Source organism: Oryctolagus cuniculus, chromosome 9, assembly GCF_964237555.1.
Source record: "Oryctolagus cuniculus chromosome 9, mOryCun1.1, whole genome shotgun sequence".
NCBI classification, from domain to species: domain Eukaryota; kingdom Metazoa; phylum Chordata; class Mammalia; order Lagomorpha; family Leporidae; genus Oryctolagus; species Oryctolagus cuniculus.
The window spans coordinates 5,841,017-5,855,091 of record NC_091440.1 but is presented as its reverse complement, the minus strand read 5'-3'; the positions used below and the strand labels follow the sequence as shown (position 1 = coordinate 5,855,091).

Sequence of the window (14,075 nt, the reverse complement as noted above, 5' to 3'; positions counted from 1 at the left end):
CTCCAAACCATAGCTTTACACTCAGGTCTCCCAGCATGAGCTCAGTATTCACTCCTGCATATGGCTGATGCTGATGTAAGACTCAGCTTTGTGGAGTTCACATGCTGCTGTTGCTGCTGCCTTTTTTTTTTAAGCAGACAGGAATCTTCAACAGATCAGTTCTTGTTTTCATTAATAGTTTTATTTGGAAATAACTTACATTTGTAATTGCAAGTTTAGTAAATAAAATTCCTATATCCCTCTCACTCAGCTTCCCCTAAAGACAACATCTCATATAACCATGATACATTTATCAAAATGAATAACTCACAGGGCTGGCATTGTGGCATAGTGGGTTAAGTGACCAACGGGAATTCCTTATGATCCTCAGTTTCAGACCCAGCAACTCCGTTTCTAATCCAGCTCCTTGCTAACGTTCTTAGGAAAGCAGCAGAAGATGACCTTAGTGCTTGGACTCCCACACCCACTTAGAAGACCAGGATAAAGCTCCTGGCTTCTAGCTTCAGCCTGACCCAACCCTCGCCATTGCAGCCATTTCTGGAGTGAACCAATGGGTGGAAGATCTCTCTCTCTCTCTCTCTCTCACCCTGCTTTTTCAACTAAATAAATAAAACTTTAAAAAAGAAAAAACCTAATAACTTAGCATTGGCACCACACGATTAACTACAATACAGAGTGTATTTGGGGTTCCCAGGTTTTTCCACTAATGTGGCTTTTCTGTTCCAGGACCCCACACATCGTCTTAGGTCTCCTTCAGTCTATGACACTTTCTACACTTCGCTTTGTCTTTCGTGATGTGTGTGCTGTTGACCCCATGTTAGAGGTGGTTGGTAACCCTTAGAACTACATTCTGATTTTTTTTTTTACCCTGCCTCATGTTTATTTGTATAAACAGGATAGGAGGACACTAGTCCATGCAGACAGCAGCCCGGGGGTCACACAGGTCCTTCTGTCCTTGCATTCGCAGGCAAAGGCTGTTACTATGGAGCCTTTGTTGGGGGCTGAGCACCTTGGGGAGGAGCCTGAACTGGAACTGGAGCTGCAGGTACAGGTGCAACTTAGACCTGGACTTTGGCCGGGGGCTTGGTTTGGGCCTGGGCCTGGGGCATGGGTTGGGGCTGGGCCTTAGACTTAGTTTGATCTTGGGCCTTGGGCTTGGTTTGGGCCTGGGCCTGGGGCATGGGTTGGGGCTGCGCCTTAGGCTTGGTTTGATCTGGGGCCTTGGGCTTGGTTTGGGCCTGGGCCTGGGCCTTGATTTGAGCCTTGGCACTGCCCTGGATTTGAGGCTCCGTCTTGGTCTTTGCCTTGGTCTTTGGCTGGGGTCTAAGACCCTTGGCATTGTGGGCACAAGCATGTGTCCCAAGCTTGGGGTGGGCAATGTAGGCAAGTCGATCAAGCCTATGCCTGATACCCTTTGGGATCTTGGGCTTAACGTGCTTAGGTTTGACAAGGGCCTTGATAGCTTCAGTGTGTGCACTCACAGCCATGGCATTGTTGTCCTGCATCTTCCTCAGGCCTTTCTTGCTGTACTGCTTGGCAAAATCCATGTTCCTCAGGAACTTGGGGTCCACGACTTCTTATCTTTGTGATTAGGGTTTCTTGATGCCATTGCTGTGCCATTTTCAGGACTGGCTGTGTGTGGGGTGATTCTTGGCCATATTTGCACCAAAACGCGCGGCCCCCAAAGCATCTGGGACTGGAAGAAGGTATATTCTAATCTCTAAAAGAGAAGCAGCAACCTCTTAGGAATGCCCAAATAAATCTAAACGTCTAGAGCTCAGGGTCCTCACATGATGGAAGCAGCACCCAGCAGGTGAGCAAGAAGCAGAAGTGAGCTGCAATGACAGTTCCTTCCAGCTTCCTAAATTGCCAGGTCTTCCTCCCTTCCTTTCATTTGAAGGTCTTTACACGAGAGAAGGAAGGTCGCCCCCTCCTGATGTTGGAATTTTTTCTTTAGCAGCGATAATCTCTTGCTTCTGGGAGATTTCAGGGCCTTTGCAGGCTTGTCTCCTTTTTTCAGCCATAAATTCTCACTGAACTTTCACAAAGCGACTCAAATGCTTCCCCTCGTGCTCAAGGTGGGACAGATGTCCCATGGTCTATTCTAGGCGAACTACTATTTGTCATTTCCAAACCTGATCCTTCCAGGCTGGGGTCTTGAGGTTCCCGACACTGCAGGTTGCTTCCTGGGAATGAACCCTCACGTGGGCGTTACTGAGAACCTGGGCTGATACTTGGAGGATTAGCAGGCATCTGACACCTTGACCAACAGAAGTCGTGGGTCCTTTGTCCCATGCCCGTCTTCCCTCTGAGTGGTACTTCTCTCTCTGTTTGCTCAGTCCTGCTGGGACTCACATTTGCTCTTCGACTCTGCCTAACAAAGCTCCAGATAACCCCCCTGTGAACCCAGCTGTAGCTCCCATACCTCCTCTTTTGACTGGGCCCGTTTGGCAGCTCTCCTGCCATGCCTCTTTGGCCTTGTTGAGGCTGTTTAGACACATAATCCCTGAGGATGCTGTCTCGCTCTTGACCGTGGGAACCTCCTGACTCCTTCCCAGCAGTGTACAAACCAGGTAACTGTCTGCAATTAGTTCGTTCATTCACTCAATAGATACATCACCTCTTTTGTTCTAGCCCACTTGCTCTAGCACCCTTCAGCAGTTCTTTGAGGCCAGTTCTTTGGTTGTAATACACCATATTCATTCACTCTATTTTAAATTTCATGGTCGCAAGGGCCAGGGCTGGGCCTGGCTGAAGCTAGGAGCCAGGAGCTTTATCCAGTTCTCCCGTATGAGTGGCAGGGACCCAAGTACTTGGGCCATCTTCCACTGCTTTCCAGATGGATTATCAGGGAGGCAGATTGGAAGTGGAGCAGCTGGGACTGGAACTAGTACATTGCAGTGGTAGCATAATCTGCTGCACTACAGTCCAGCTCCATAAATTTCTTCCTTCCTTGCTAGTGTACTCCAAATCTCTGATTCTATTCTGTCCATTAGAAATTTATGAAAAATTCCTGGTTACATCTACCCCAACTCTGGTTATCCCAAGTATCCAACACAACTATCCAGCTCTTCTGTATCTGCATCTATCAGAAGTTAAAAGTTACCTGGGCACAGTGTACACCAGGTGGAAGTATCACAATGAAAGTTCATGACCTACCTTGTATAAGCACTCGCACTCCTGGGTCCTGTTCTGTTTTCCCAGGTATTTAAAACTCTTCTTAGGGAATGATGTTGTAGCCCAGCAGGTTAAGCCACTGCTTGGGATATCCATATTCCATACCAGAGTGCCAGTTCCAGTCCCAGCCACTCCCATTTCTATCTGCCTGGGAAGCAGCTCTAGTACTTGAGTTCCTACCACCCATGTAGGAGACTCTGCTGGAGATGCGCCTGCTTTTGTGGGCATTTGGGGAGTGAACCAGCAGATTGAAGATCTGCGTCTCTGTCACTCTGCCTTTCAAATACATGTCTTAAAAAAAATTATACTCCCTCCTCGTTTAGACGCCAACATTGACTTGCAAATAATGGGTTGTAATCCTTCATCTCCCCCTCATCCAGTCTACACACCTGTTTGCACCTGCATCCAGACCGGGTCCTTCCTCTCCTGTTACAAGAGGAAGACATCAGTGCTGTTTTTGAAGGGCAAGTTCCGTTAGGGTCTGCACCATGTCCCCTTTCCCGCCCGCTTCAGAGCTTTATTTCTGAAGCTACCCTGCCTGTCTGCTTTGCATTGTCAACTTCTCCTTCTTCGCTGGCTCATTCCCATGGGCACTTAAACAGGCTGCGTCGCTTCCCATCTTTAAAAAGACCTTTTATTGACCTGCCAGTCTCTTGCGCCTTACACCATTTCTCTGCTCCGTTTCACAGTATGATATCTGGAAAAGTTTTATGCATTGACTGCTGTCTGTTACATGCTGTTTACTTTTCATTTTATGGAATGTGAACTGTAGCGCATATTCGAGAGTACATAAGAAAACAAATGCTTGCTTATATATATGCATATGTTATACAGAGAAATATGTTTCGATCGATGTCTAAAGCAGAACATAAGCAGTATCATGTGGCTGCTGGATCATACACCCTGCCCACTCCCACGGATGTCAGCGTTTGCTTAATCATCCCCACATTTTGTTTGGTTTTCCCAGATTGTAATCTCTGTAGCCTACACACTCTTAGTTTATATTTATAATAAAATATATTCTTATATGTATTCTAAACTACTATGAGTTTTTTTTGTATTTAACATTATGTTATTGGTAGTGTCTCATTTGGGTGTATATAGCTGAGTTATGTTGTTGTTGTTGTTGTTGTAGCTGTGGACTCCTTTCAGCACTGCCTTCGTAGCCTTCAAAGTCTTTGCTTTGGCTTTAGGAGAAGCGGGAGCCTCCTTCTTCACCTTTGGTGCCATCTTGGTGAAAAGGCGATCATCAGATTTTTTTTTTTTAAGGAAGACCTTTCTTTCTTTTATTTTATTTGAAAGTCAGAGTTACATGGAGAGAGAAGGAGAGGCAGAGAGAAAGAGGTCTTCCATCTGCTGGTTCACTCCCCAGATGGCTGCTATGGCCGGAGCTGTGCCGATTCAAAGCCAGGAGCCAGGAGCTTCCTCCGGGTCTCCCTTGTGGGTGCAGGAGCCCAAGGACTTGGGCCATGTTCCACTGCTTTCCCAGGCCACAGCAGAGAGCTGGATCTGAAGTGGAGCAGCCGGGACACGAACCAGCGCCCATATAGGACGCCGGCTCTGCAGGGGGGGCTTTACCCGCTACACCACAGCGCCAGCCACGACCATCAGACATTTGATTGTTCCAGTTGTTGGATAGGAAATGCTAGTTTGTTGTAGTTCTAACTAGCATTTCCTATGTTGATAATAAAGTTAACTATATTTTTTGCAAATTTTTAATGGAGGGAAGGGAGAGACAGAGAGAAAGAAGGAACAGAAATCCACTGGTTCACTCCCCAAATGCCCTCTGTGGCTAAAGCTGGTCTGAGACTGAAGCTGGGAGATGAAAACGCAGGCCAGGTCTCCCACGTGAGGGGCAAGGATTCAACTGCTTGAGCCATGGCAGTTGCCTCCCAGGGTCCGCATTAGCAGAGTTAGGCGCCACGGCGAGGAACTGAATCCAGGTAGTACAGTGTGGGACACAGATGTCTTCACCAGTGTCTACTACTGGGCTAAAGACCTGCCCCAGGCTACACATCAGATTTCCTGTTTTGTAACATGCTGGCTAACATCCTGGTTGTCTCATTATTTGCCTTTTCTTATGGAGTGATAGTTTTCTGTCCTGTGGTACTGATATTATATGTGTGTACTGTAAACACCTTCAGCTACTATATATGTCGCCTTTTTACTCTCTTTATGAAATATTTTGATGAACAAGTGTCCTTAATTTTGATGTGTTACAGTTTATCATCTTGCATTTTATGACAGAAGGTTTTCTGCCTTGATTTGGAAAATTCTTCCTTACCCTGAGGTCATGAGCATTTAGCATATTTTTCTTATTGTTTCACAGTTTTGCATTTCACATCTAGGCTTTAGTTTGTTGATTAAATGTAAATAGGGCAAATGCTTCTGTTGAAATACAAAGACTGGAATTTTAGATGTTCACTTATGCACTTAAGTTATCAAGGTCTAAGATTAATCAATAACTTTGTACTACATCTGGAAAATGTAAGTACTTAGGAACTCAGTAGTGCTTTAACTCCCTTTCCAACTGTTGGTAGTAGTGTTCTCTTGCATTGGCAATTTCCTACTTACTGATTTATTGCTATTTTACTCTTCATGTCTTTTATGTCAGATGTTCCGTCTGAATCACTTCCCTCTGCCTTCAGGCTTTCCTACGGTGACAGTCTGCCAGTAGCAAATTCTCAATATTTGAAAATGTTTTTATTTTGCCCTTGTTCTTGAAAGACATTTTCACTGGTCTACAATTTGAGCTTGGCAGTTAGTTTTTACAACATGTTTCCTGTCTACTGGCATTCATTGTTGCTATTGAAAACTCAGCTGAAAGTTCATAACCACTACATTAATGACGGTCTGTCTTCCCCTATGAGATAATCTTATATATAACAATTCCAAAGACTCCATCAAAGATCTGTTAGAACTGATAAATGAATGCTTTAAAGTTTCAGGATACAAAATCAGCACCCAAATATCAGCAGCATTGCTATACAATAACAACAAACTATCCAAAATAAATTCAAGAAAGCAATCCCATTTACAATTGCTATAAAAAATACTTAGGAATAAATTTCACTAAGGAGGTGGTAGCACCTGTACAATAAAAACTAGACAACATTGTTGAAAAAAACAGAAGAAGACACAAATGAGTGGAAGGATACTCTGTGGTTATGGATTGGAAGAATTAATATTACAAAATATTAATACCATGAACCAGGCTACTCAAAATAATGTACAGAGTCAATGTAATCACAATGAAAATCCTTATGAAAAGCTAGAGGCATTATACTATGTGATTCCAAATTCTACTACAAAGCTATGGTAACCAAAATAACATAGTAATAGCATTGAAATGGACACACAGACCAGTGGAACAGAATAAGAGGCCCAGAAATAAAATTCACCCATTTAGAGTCAACACATTTTTAACAAGAGTGATAAGAAGACACATTGGAGAAGGTGTGTTCTCTTCCATGAATGGTGTTGGGAAAACTGGATCCCTACTTGCAGAGGAATGAAAATGGATCCTAGGGCCGGTGCTGTGGCCTAGTGGGTAAGGCTGCTGCCTGCAGTGCCAGCATCCATGTGGGTGCCAGTTTGAGTCCCGGCTGCTCCTCTTCCGATCCAGCTCTCTCCTATGGCCTAGGAAAGCAGTGGCAGGTGGTCCAAGTGTTTGGGCCCCTGCACCTGTGTGGGAGACCAGAGGAAGTTCCTGGCTCCTGGTTTCAATTCAGCCCAGCTCCGACCGTTGGCAGCCAACTGGGGAGTGAGCCAGTGGATGGAAGACCTCTCTCCCTGTCTCTCTCTCTGCCTCTCTTTCTCTTTCTGTGTGACTCAGACTTTCAAATAAATAAATAAATATTTTTTTAAAAAAAGGATGAAAATGGATCCTTATATTATATCCTATAAAAATGAGCTTGAAGTAGAGCAAACACTTAAATGTAAAACCCTAAAACAAATTCGAAACGCGCACACACAATAACAGCAAGAATAGGTAAGTAGATTACATCAGACTACAATGCTGCTGCACAGCAAAGACACAACCAACAGAGTGAAGAGAAAGCCTCCAGAATGGAGCAAGACATTTGCAAACGATACGTCTGATAAGGAATTAATATCCAGAATATATAAGACTCAGTAACAAAAAGCCAGGTATTTCAATATAAAAATGAACAAAGGAGATGAAGACACACTTCTTGGAAGAAGTGATCATGAAAACAGAAAGAGATAATCCGGTATACTACCTGGATACCTAACATGGGCTTTATCTCTACCTGTGAAGCAGATGATAACTTCTTTTCCTGCCTGGTGGATACTGAAGTGCCCTGCCAGAAGCCATCGCTAAAAATATCATACATGTCTTACCGTGACCCGTGCTGGAGTATTCCTCCTCTGTGAACCAGGTCCTCTATATCAGTATGGCCCATTGGCATAGGATGAAAAACACACATTTGTAAGGGACTCGCTTTGGGGTGGTGGTAAGTGTGGCTACTCCTTCCAGCTGGTTCCAAACCCCAGGAGTAAGTTTTCAGTGCATGCTGCATCCTGGAGAACAGCACGCCATCCTCGTAGAGTAGTATCTCCACACTAGCACCTCAGTGACGCCTCTAAAAGGCCTTTCCAGCAGATCACCACCTTCTGGTTAAGTGGCAGGAGCAGTATATCCCATAGCCATGTGCTTATTGCCACACCTCCTTTGCTGTGACACCGTTTCCTTGGTGTGATGAAATGGTAGGTGAGATTCACTGTCAGTGGATCAAATATGATGTTAGTCCTTTGGATATTGGTACTGACACAGGTCCTATAAAGAAGGTATGCAAACCTGCCCAGGATATGCCAGTTCTTGCCAAAATGTTTCATTTTCTTTTGTGGGGGAAGGGGTATTTGGTCAAGTTACCACCAAAAGACTAATTGGTCTCCTTGAGCTGGTGCAGTGCTGGGAGCTCAGATCTGTTGTCTGGTGTGGACGACTTTAACATTCAGCAGCAGGACCTATGTCAGCATTAGAGAGTGGGGACTTATAATTTGAACCCGTGTATAGTTTCCATCCCTGCCACTACCCTGGCCATGTCCCATTGTGCCAGAGTTGGAGCAGACAGAGGGAGCAATCGCTGAAGTCAACTGGCAGAATAATTTCGTTTATCAGGTTGTGACGTGCCTTTTCTGCAGCAAAAGCTGCCTAGTGGGTGTCTCCATGTAACACCGTGATGTTCCCATTTTGTACCCACTCTTGTGTGTCCATCCACACGCTTGCTCCCAGACATCTGCGTCTCCGGTCTTTCAGTCTATGTTGTCACAGGTCCCTGACCGACCAGTAGAGCTATTCACTACTGCCCATAAATCCATATGTGTTCTTTGCATAAACCACCTCTCCACCCACCACAAAAGCAGAATGAATGAGGAGGCGCTTTAATGGAAACCCTGACCACTGAGAGAAGTCTCCCTCAGTGCTGGCTTTCATGTCGCACCTGGGTAAACCTGCATTCAGCAGGGCTCCGTTTCCAGCTTGCTCCCCCACACCAAGTGACACACTCAGGAACCAAGTTTGGCTCATCCCTTCCTCTGTCAGGTGGTCCTCAGGGGTCCTCTGTGCAGACTGCAGAAGAACCTGAGGAAGAGATGCAAGTGCAGCAATGACAGACAACTTGTAGGTATGGGCCAACTGCTCTTTATCTCATTGTGTCCTTTAGCTTTGCTCAAGACTGATCCTAATCCACTTCCATCTTCCTGTGGGTCATGGCTGGGGCTGTTGGACCTTACGACTTAGTAAAGTTGAACCCAGTTCATAGAGCACAATCTGGATCCAGGATACTTGAGATACACTGGTTAGGTGTTCTGTGTCTAGCAGAACCTAGTAGCATAGCAAGAACTTGTTTTCAGATGTAGTATAATTCCTATTGCAGCTAACAGAGCCTTTTCCTGGAACCCTAAGGGTATATAATGGGCTGTCTTAATACTTGCCATAAATTCCTCATTTTATCTTTTGCCAACCATAGAGATTTTAATCAGCATAGGCCTGCCAAGTCATATGATCAAAAACCACAGACCCTAGTATACCACAGCCCAGACCTGACCCAGAGCCATTTTCTGATCTAAGCTCTACTCCAAGCTGGTAATCTTTGGTCTCATCTAGTAAGTGGGTTGGCACAGCACTTTCCAAGTGTGGAATATGCCATCTTAAGAAACAGAAGAGACTGTTACCGTGCTTCCTTCTTAGTGGTCATGCAGAAGGCAATAATTTGTGCTTTGCTTCCTCTGGCCTCTGTTTCCCAAAACACCCAGCTAACCATGGCTGTTCTCTGATTTACTGAGCTCACTACAAACGCCTGAGGAGCACTCCAGTGCACTTGCCGCTCCCTGCTCATCGAGTCTGATTCACATGATCTCACTGTGGAACAGGATGACACTTTGGGGAGTGTCTGGGTGGTGCGGGTCTCTCCGCATGATTGTAGGCAGGGAAATTTACCTCTATTCCAAGTAAAAGTGAACTGGTGCCGATCCTTCTTCATGTGCTCAGGTGAAGGTGTCTGGAGTTCCTATCTGGTGGGGTTCAGTGTAGTCCATTGTTATCCTCCAGCATCTGTCCTGCTTTCATAGAACCCAAACTGACATATTACGTGGGCCACGAGGAAGCCCACCAACCCCAAACCCTTTGGGTGTTTAGGGATCCCACTGATCTCTGCCATTCGCTAGGGGTGTGAAGTCTTTTACTTGCTACCTTCACCAGGGAGCAGTTGCAGAGCGCGTGCTGAGAACCTGACGTCTCCTTCATTATTCACCTGCTGAGAGCCTGTCCTCTCATTTCATTAGTGGGTTCTGGGGTCTGGCTCAGGGATTTGGATTTGTCGTATCTCTTCTCCCATCACCTATCACAACAGCTACGGCACCTCAGCGTGCCTTTGTGTGGACTGTCATTTTCTCCCAAGTGTCAAGAGTCATCCCAGCAGAGTGATGTAACCAAGCTCTTCAGTCCTGGTCTGGGAAGCAAATCGTCCGTCACAGAGATTGCTCCCCTATCGATAAACTCACCCTCAGGATCCAGTGCCATAAACAGTCTGGCTCTGGCCAGTAGGGGTGTTGTTTCTTTCCTCTGCAGGCCCAGCACTGCTCTCCCTCCACACCCCTCCCCTGCCCACCATGTGCTGTCCTTACTTGCTTCCAGTTACTGGGCCGGGGGAGTTCTGGAAGGAGAGATCCTTAGGGGCCCTGTGCTGTCTTGCCACGTGGAGACTTCCACATGGTGTTCATGCAAGAGACACAGCACAGCATCTCACAGGGAGAACAGGTCCCCTCTTGCAGACCCAGGCAGGGTCCTGTCATTTTGCAAGCCTCAATTCAAGTCCTCATTCAAGTCACAGGCTCCTACTCATTGCAGCCAGGCCCCTGACAGGCTCAGAGCATATTTGCCTTTGCTGAGAATTCAAATTTCTTTGGAGGGCTGCTCTTCTTACTACTGAGCCCTGGGCCTTGTGCTCAATTCAGCCTTTTCTGTCCTCGCATGGAGATAAGAGTCTCTCTGGATGCCTCAGAGCCTGCTTTTTTTTTTTTTTTTTTTGACAGGCAGAGTGGACAGTAGGAGAGAGACAGAGAGAAAGGTCTTCCTTTGCTGTTGGTTCACCCTCCAATGGCTGCCGCGGCCTGTGTGCTGTGGCCGGCGCACCACGCTGATCTGATGGCAGGAGCCAGGTGCTTCTCCTGGTCTCCCATGGGGGGCAGGGCCCAAGCACCTGGGCCATCCTCCACTGCACTCCCGGGCCACAGCAGAGAGCTGGCCTGGAAGAGGGGCAACCGGGACAGAATCTGGCGCCCCGACCGGGACTAGAACCCGGTGTGCCGGCGCCGCTAGGCGGAGGATTAGCCTAGTGAGCCCCGGCCAGGCCAGAGCCTGCTTTCTAACTTTCACACCAGCTTTCAATGGGTGATTCATAGCCCAGAGCCTCCATTGTTTTTCTCCAGTGCATCAGTGACTCAGCAGAGCCTTGTGTGTGTGTGTGTGTGTGTGGGGGGTCTATTGTTTGCATAATTGGTACCTTTTCTGTATCTCTCAATAGCCTGGGGGTGTTGCATCCACCAGAACTCTCTCCTGCAATGCCCTGGAGTTGGTCAGCAGTGAAAGTTTTGGCAGAGCCCTTGCTCAGCCAGGGTTGATTGTTTTCACCTTGCCTCCAGGGCTGCCCCTCCCCTCCTGGCTACCAGGGGATGGTCCAGCTCTTAAGTTCCTGGTTGGAGTCATTTCCTCTGGTGGCTCCTGGCACCAACTGGGTGAGATCCGAATCTCTGGGAAACAGACCAGGAAGGGAAAATTTGTGTGAAGGAGTGTTTTGGGGCCTGACTAAAGGAGTAAAGGAAATGACATCAGCAGAGGAGATGTTGAGCTCGTTGATGAAGGTGACAGTCCCACGCAGGGCGAGGGCCAGGCTGCCTTTCCCACTGCATCCACCAGTCCTGGGATGTGGCTGCCCCTAGGCCACAGGGGTGGGAAGCATCCAGCCCATGGCCATGCAAGGGCTGGGGAAATCATTTGGTCAGGCCCTGCCAAGGCAAGCACATGTGGGACTCTAAATTCAACAAATCTGTAGCAGGTTAATTGTTCATAGAGTTATTTATTTTGAAAGTCAGAGTTACAGAGAGAGGAAGGGCGGGAGGGATGGAGAGACAGAGAGGGAGAGAAATATCGAGATCTTCCATCTGCTAGTTCACTCCCCAGTTGGCTGCATGGCTGCATCGACTAGGGCTGGTCCAGGCTGAAGCCAGGAGCCAGGAGCTCCATCTATGTCTCTCCTATGCGTGCAGGGACCCAGACACTTGAGCTGTTTTCTGCTGTTTTTCCCAGGCCATTAGCAGGGAGCTGGATCAGAAGTGGATCAGCTGGGACACAAACTGGTGCCCATATATGGGATGTCGCTGTTGCAGGCAGTGGCTTTTCAACACTATGTCACAGCTTCGGCCACAGTAGGCTAATTTTTAATTTGATAATTTTGTATGGCCTGTGAATGATGTTATAAATATCCAAATGGCCCTTTGTGGACAAAAGCTTCCCCACCCCTGCTAGGGAGGTGCCATGAACTTGAACTTGGATGGCAGCTGCCTTCACTCATGGGCAGTTCCAAGCAGACAGCCCTGAGCCCCAGTGCTCCCAGCAGCTGGGATCTAGCAGGATCCTACAGCAGCCACAACTATCCCTTGTAAACTTTCCCTGAGCACCGACACTGTCCAGGTTTGTACACTCAGCTTTTCCTTCTTTGACAGCCATTTCTTTGTGGAGGGCATTGTCCCTACTCCCTGGCTTTAACCACATCCTGTCCTAGGAGCTCCTCGGTCTCCTGCCCACCAGTTTGCACCTCTATTTGCACTGTGCCTCACTAGTCTCTGCCTGTTTGTACCACCCACCCGACTTTCTGATATGTCCCTTAAACATGACTCCTATACATGTGCAATTAAGACAAATACATAGGTGAATGAATGGATGACTACTGGATAGTGATAAATGCTATGTCAAGAGTTAGGATGAAATGAAGGAGAGAGGACATTGTTATTGTACAGTGGTATCAGTTGCTTGATTCAAAGCTGTCAAAAGTTCTGACAGCTTCAGGGTGAAGTTCAGACGAGCTTGGCACAAAAGGCTCTGTGGAGATACGTTCTGGGTACCTGTGCAGATTTGGTGGGATGCTTTCTGGCCCTTTGGATTTGGCGATTTGGTGGCTACCAGGATGCTTAAAAGTCAAAGTGACAAATGTCAAGCTGGCCTCAGCAGGTTTATTCTTTTTATTTTTTAAATTATTTATTTGAAAGGCAGAGTTACAGAGAGAGAGAGAGAGAGAGAGAGAAGACAGAGTTGGTCCTCAATGGCCGGGGCTGGGCCAGGCAGAATCCAGGAGTCTAGAACATCTTCTGTGTCTCCCAAGGGGGCGATAGGGGTCCAAACACTTGGGTCATTTTGTACTGTTTTCTCAGGTGCATTGTCAGGGAGTTAGATTGGAAGTGGAGCAGCCAGGACTCAAACCAGTGCTCATTTTGGACTTAACCTGCTGCATCACAACACCGGCCCTGCAGGTTTGTTCTCACCGTTGTTTGAAACCAGACAATTAATGGCCCATTTCAGCAGTGACTTTTGCCCCCCACTTTTGGGGAACATGGCCCAGGACATTTTTGGGATAAGAGACGTGGGTTCCCTGTCCTCTCCCAGCCCCCTCCCCCCCAGCACACACCTTTTAAAGCATGGAGGTGGGATGCTGGTTTCTGCTGAGGTCAGCCATTGGAGCTGCATTTGCAGTCCCTGCACAAGCCCAGTACAACCCCTCCCCCCTCCCATCTCACAGAGGTTATGGAAAACAAAATGAAACCAACAGACCCAAGCACGTTATCCTTATGGCGCTCCTGGCTGGTGAAAACAGACCAGTGATGGAGAAGTCCCCTTTTTCCAGAAAACAGAAGATCCAGGCACTGAGATCGTGGCGGCTTCAAGTGGATGCTACATCTTATATATATATATCAGGTTGCCTGGTCATTAATCGGAAGTGACTGATGGCTGGCTCCCTAAATACCCCAGTGCCCAGCCAAGGCCCCTTCCTTCCCCTGCATGCATTGCTGGCACCTCCCATCCTCTTCCTCAGGTTTTCTCTCCATTTCTTTCCTCTAGCAGCCCCGGTCCACTAATCTTAGCTTCAGCTCCCCCTAGCGGTAAGCAAGGCAAATCACCTATGAGGTGTGGGTTACAGCATCTCCAGCTTCGGGGGCTGCAGTACAGGAAAGAGTAAAAGGAGAGAAGATAAATATTTATTATCCAGAGGAGGTTAAACTTTTTTCTTAGCTACATTAGATAGGCCAGCCAGAAATTGTGAGATGTTTGTTCTTTACTTTTTGACTACAATAGACACACAGAACATCACAACTATATGTTC

General features: G+C 47.0%; 1 protein-coding gene across 1 annotated transcript; it reads right to left on the bottom strand.

The window, feature by feature from the left end:
- Positions 1 to 1,058: 1,058 nt before the first annotated feature.
- LOC127489759 (large ribosomal subunit protein eL29-like) lies at positions 1,059 to 1,547 on the bottom strand. The gene has a single exon (XM_070048519.1). It carries the CDS (start codon positions 1,545 to 1,547, stop codon positions 1,059 to 1,061), a length of 489 nt encoding a protein of 162 aa, XP_069904620.1.
- Positions 1,548 to 14,075: the final 12,528 nt, after the last annotated feature.

What these genes read in the sequence shown, in the direction of transcription:
- LOC127489759 (XM_070048519.1), bottom strand. Translation starts at nt 1,547, where the DNA reads ATGGATTTTGCCAAGCAGTACAGCAAGAAAGGCCTGAGGAAGATGCAG.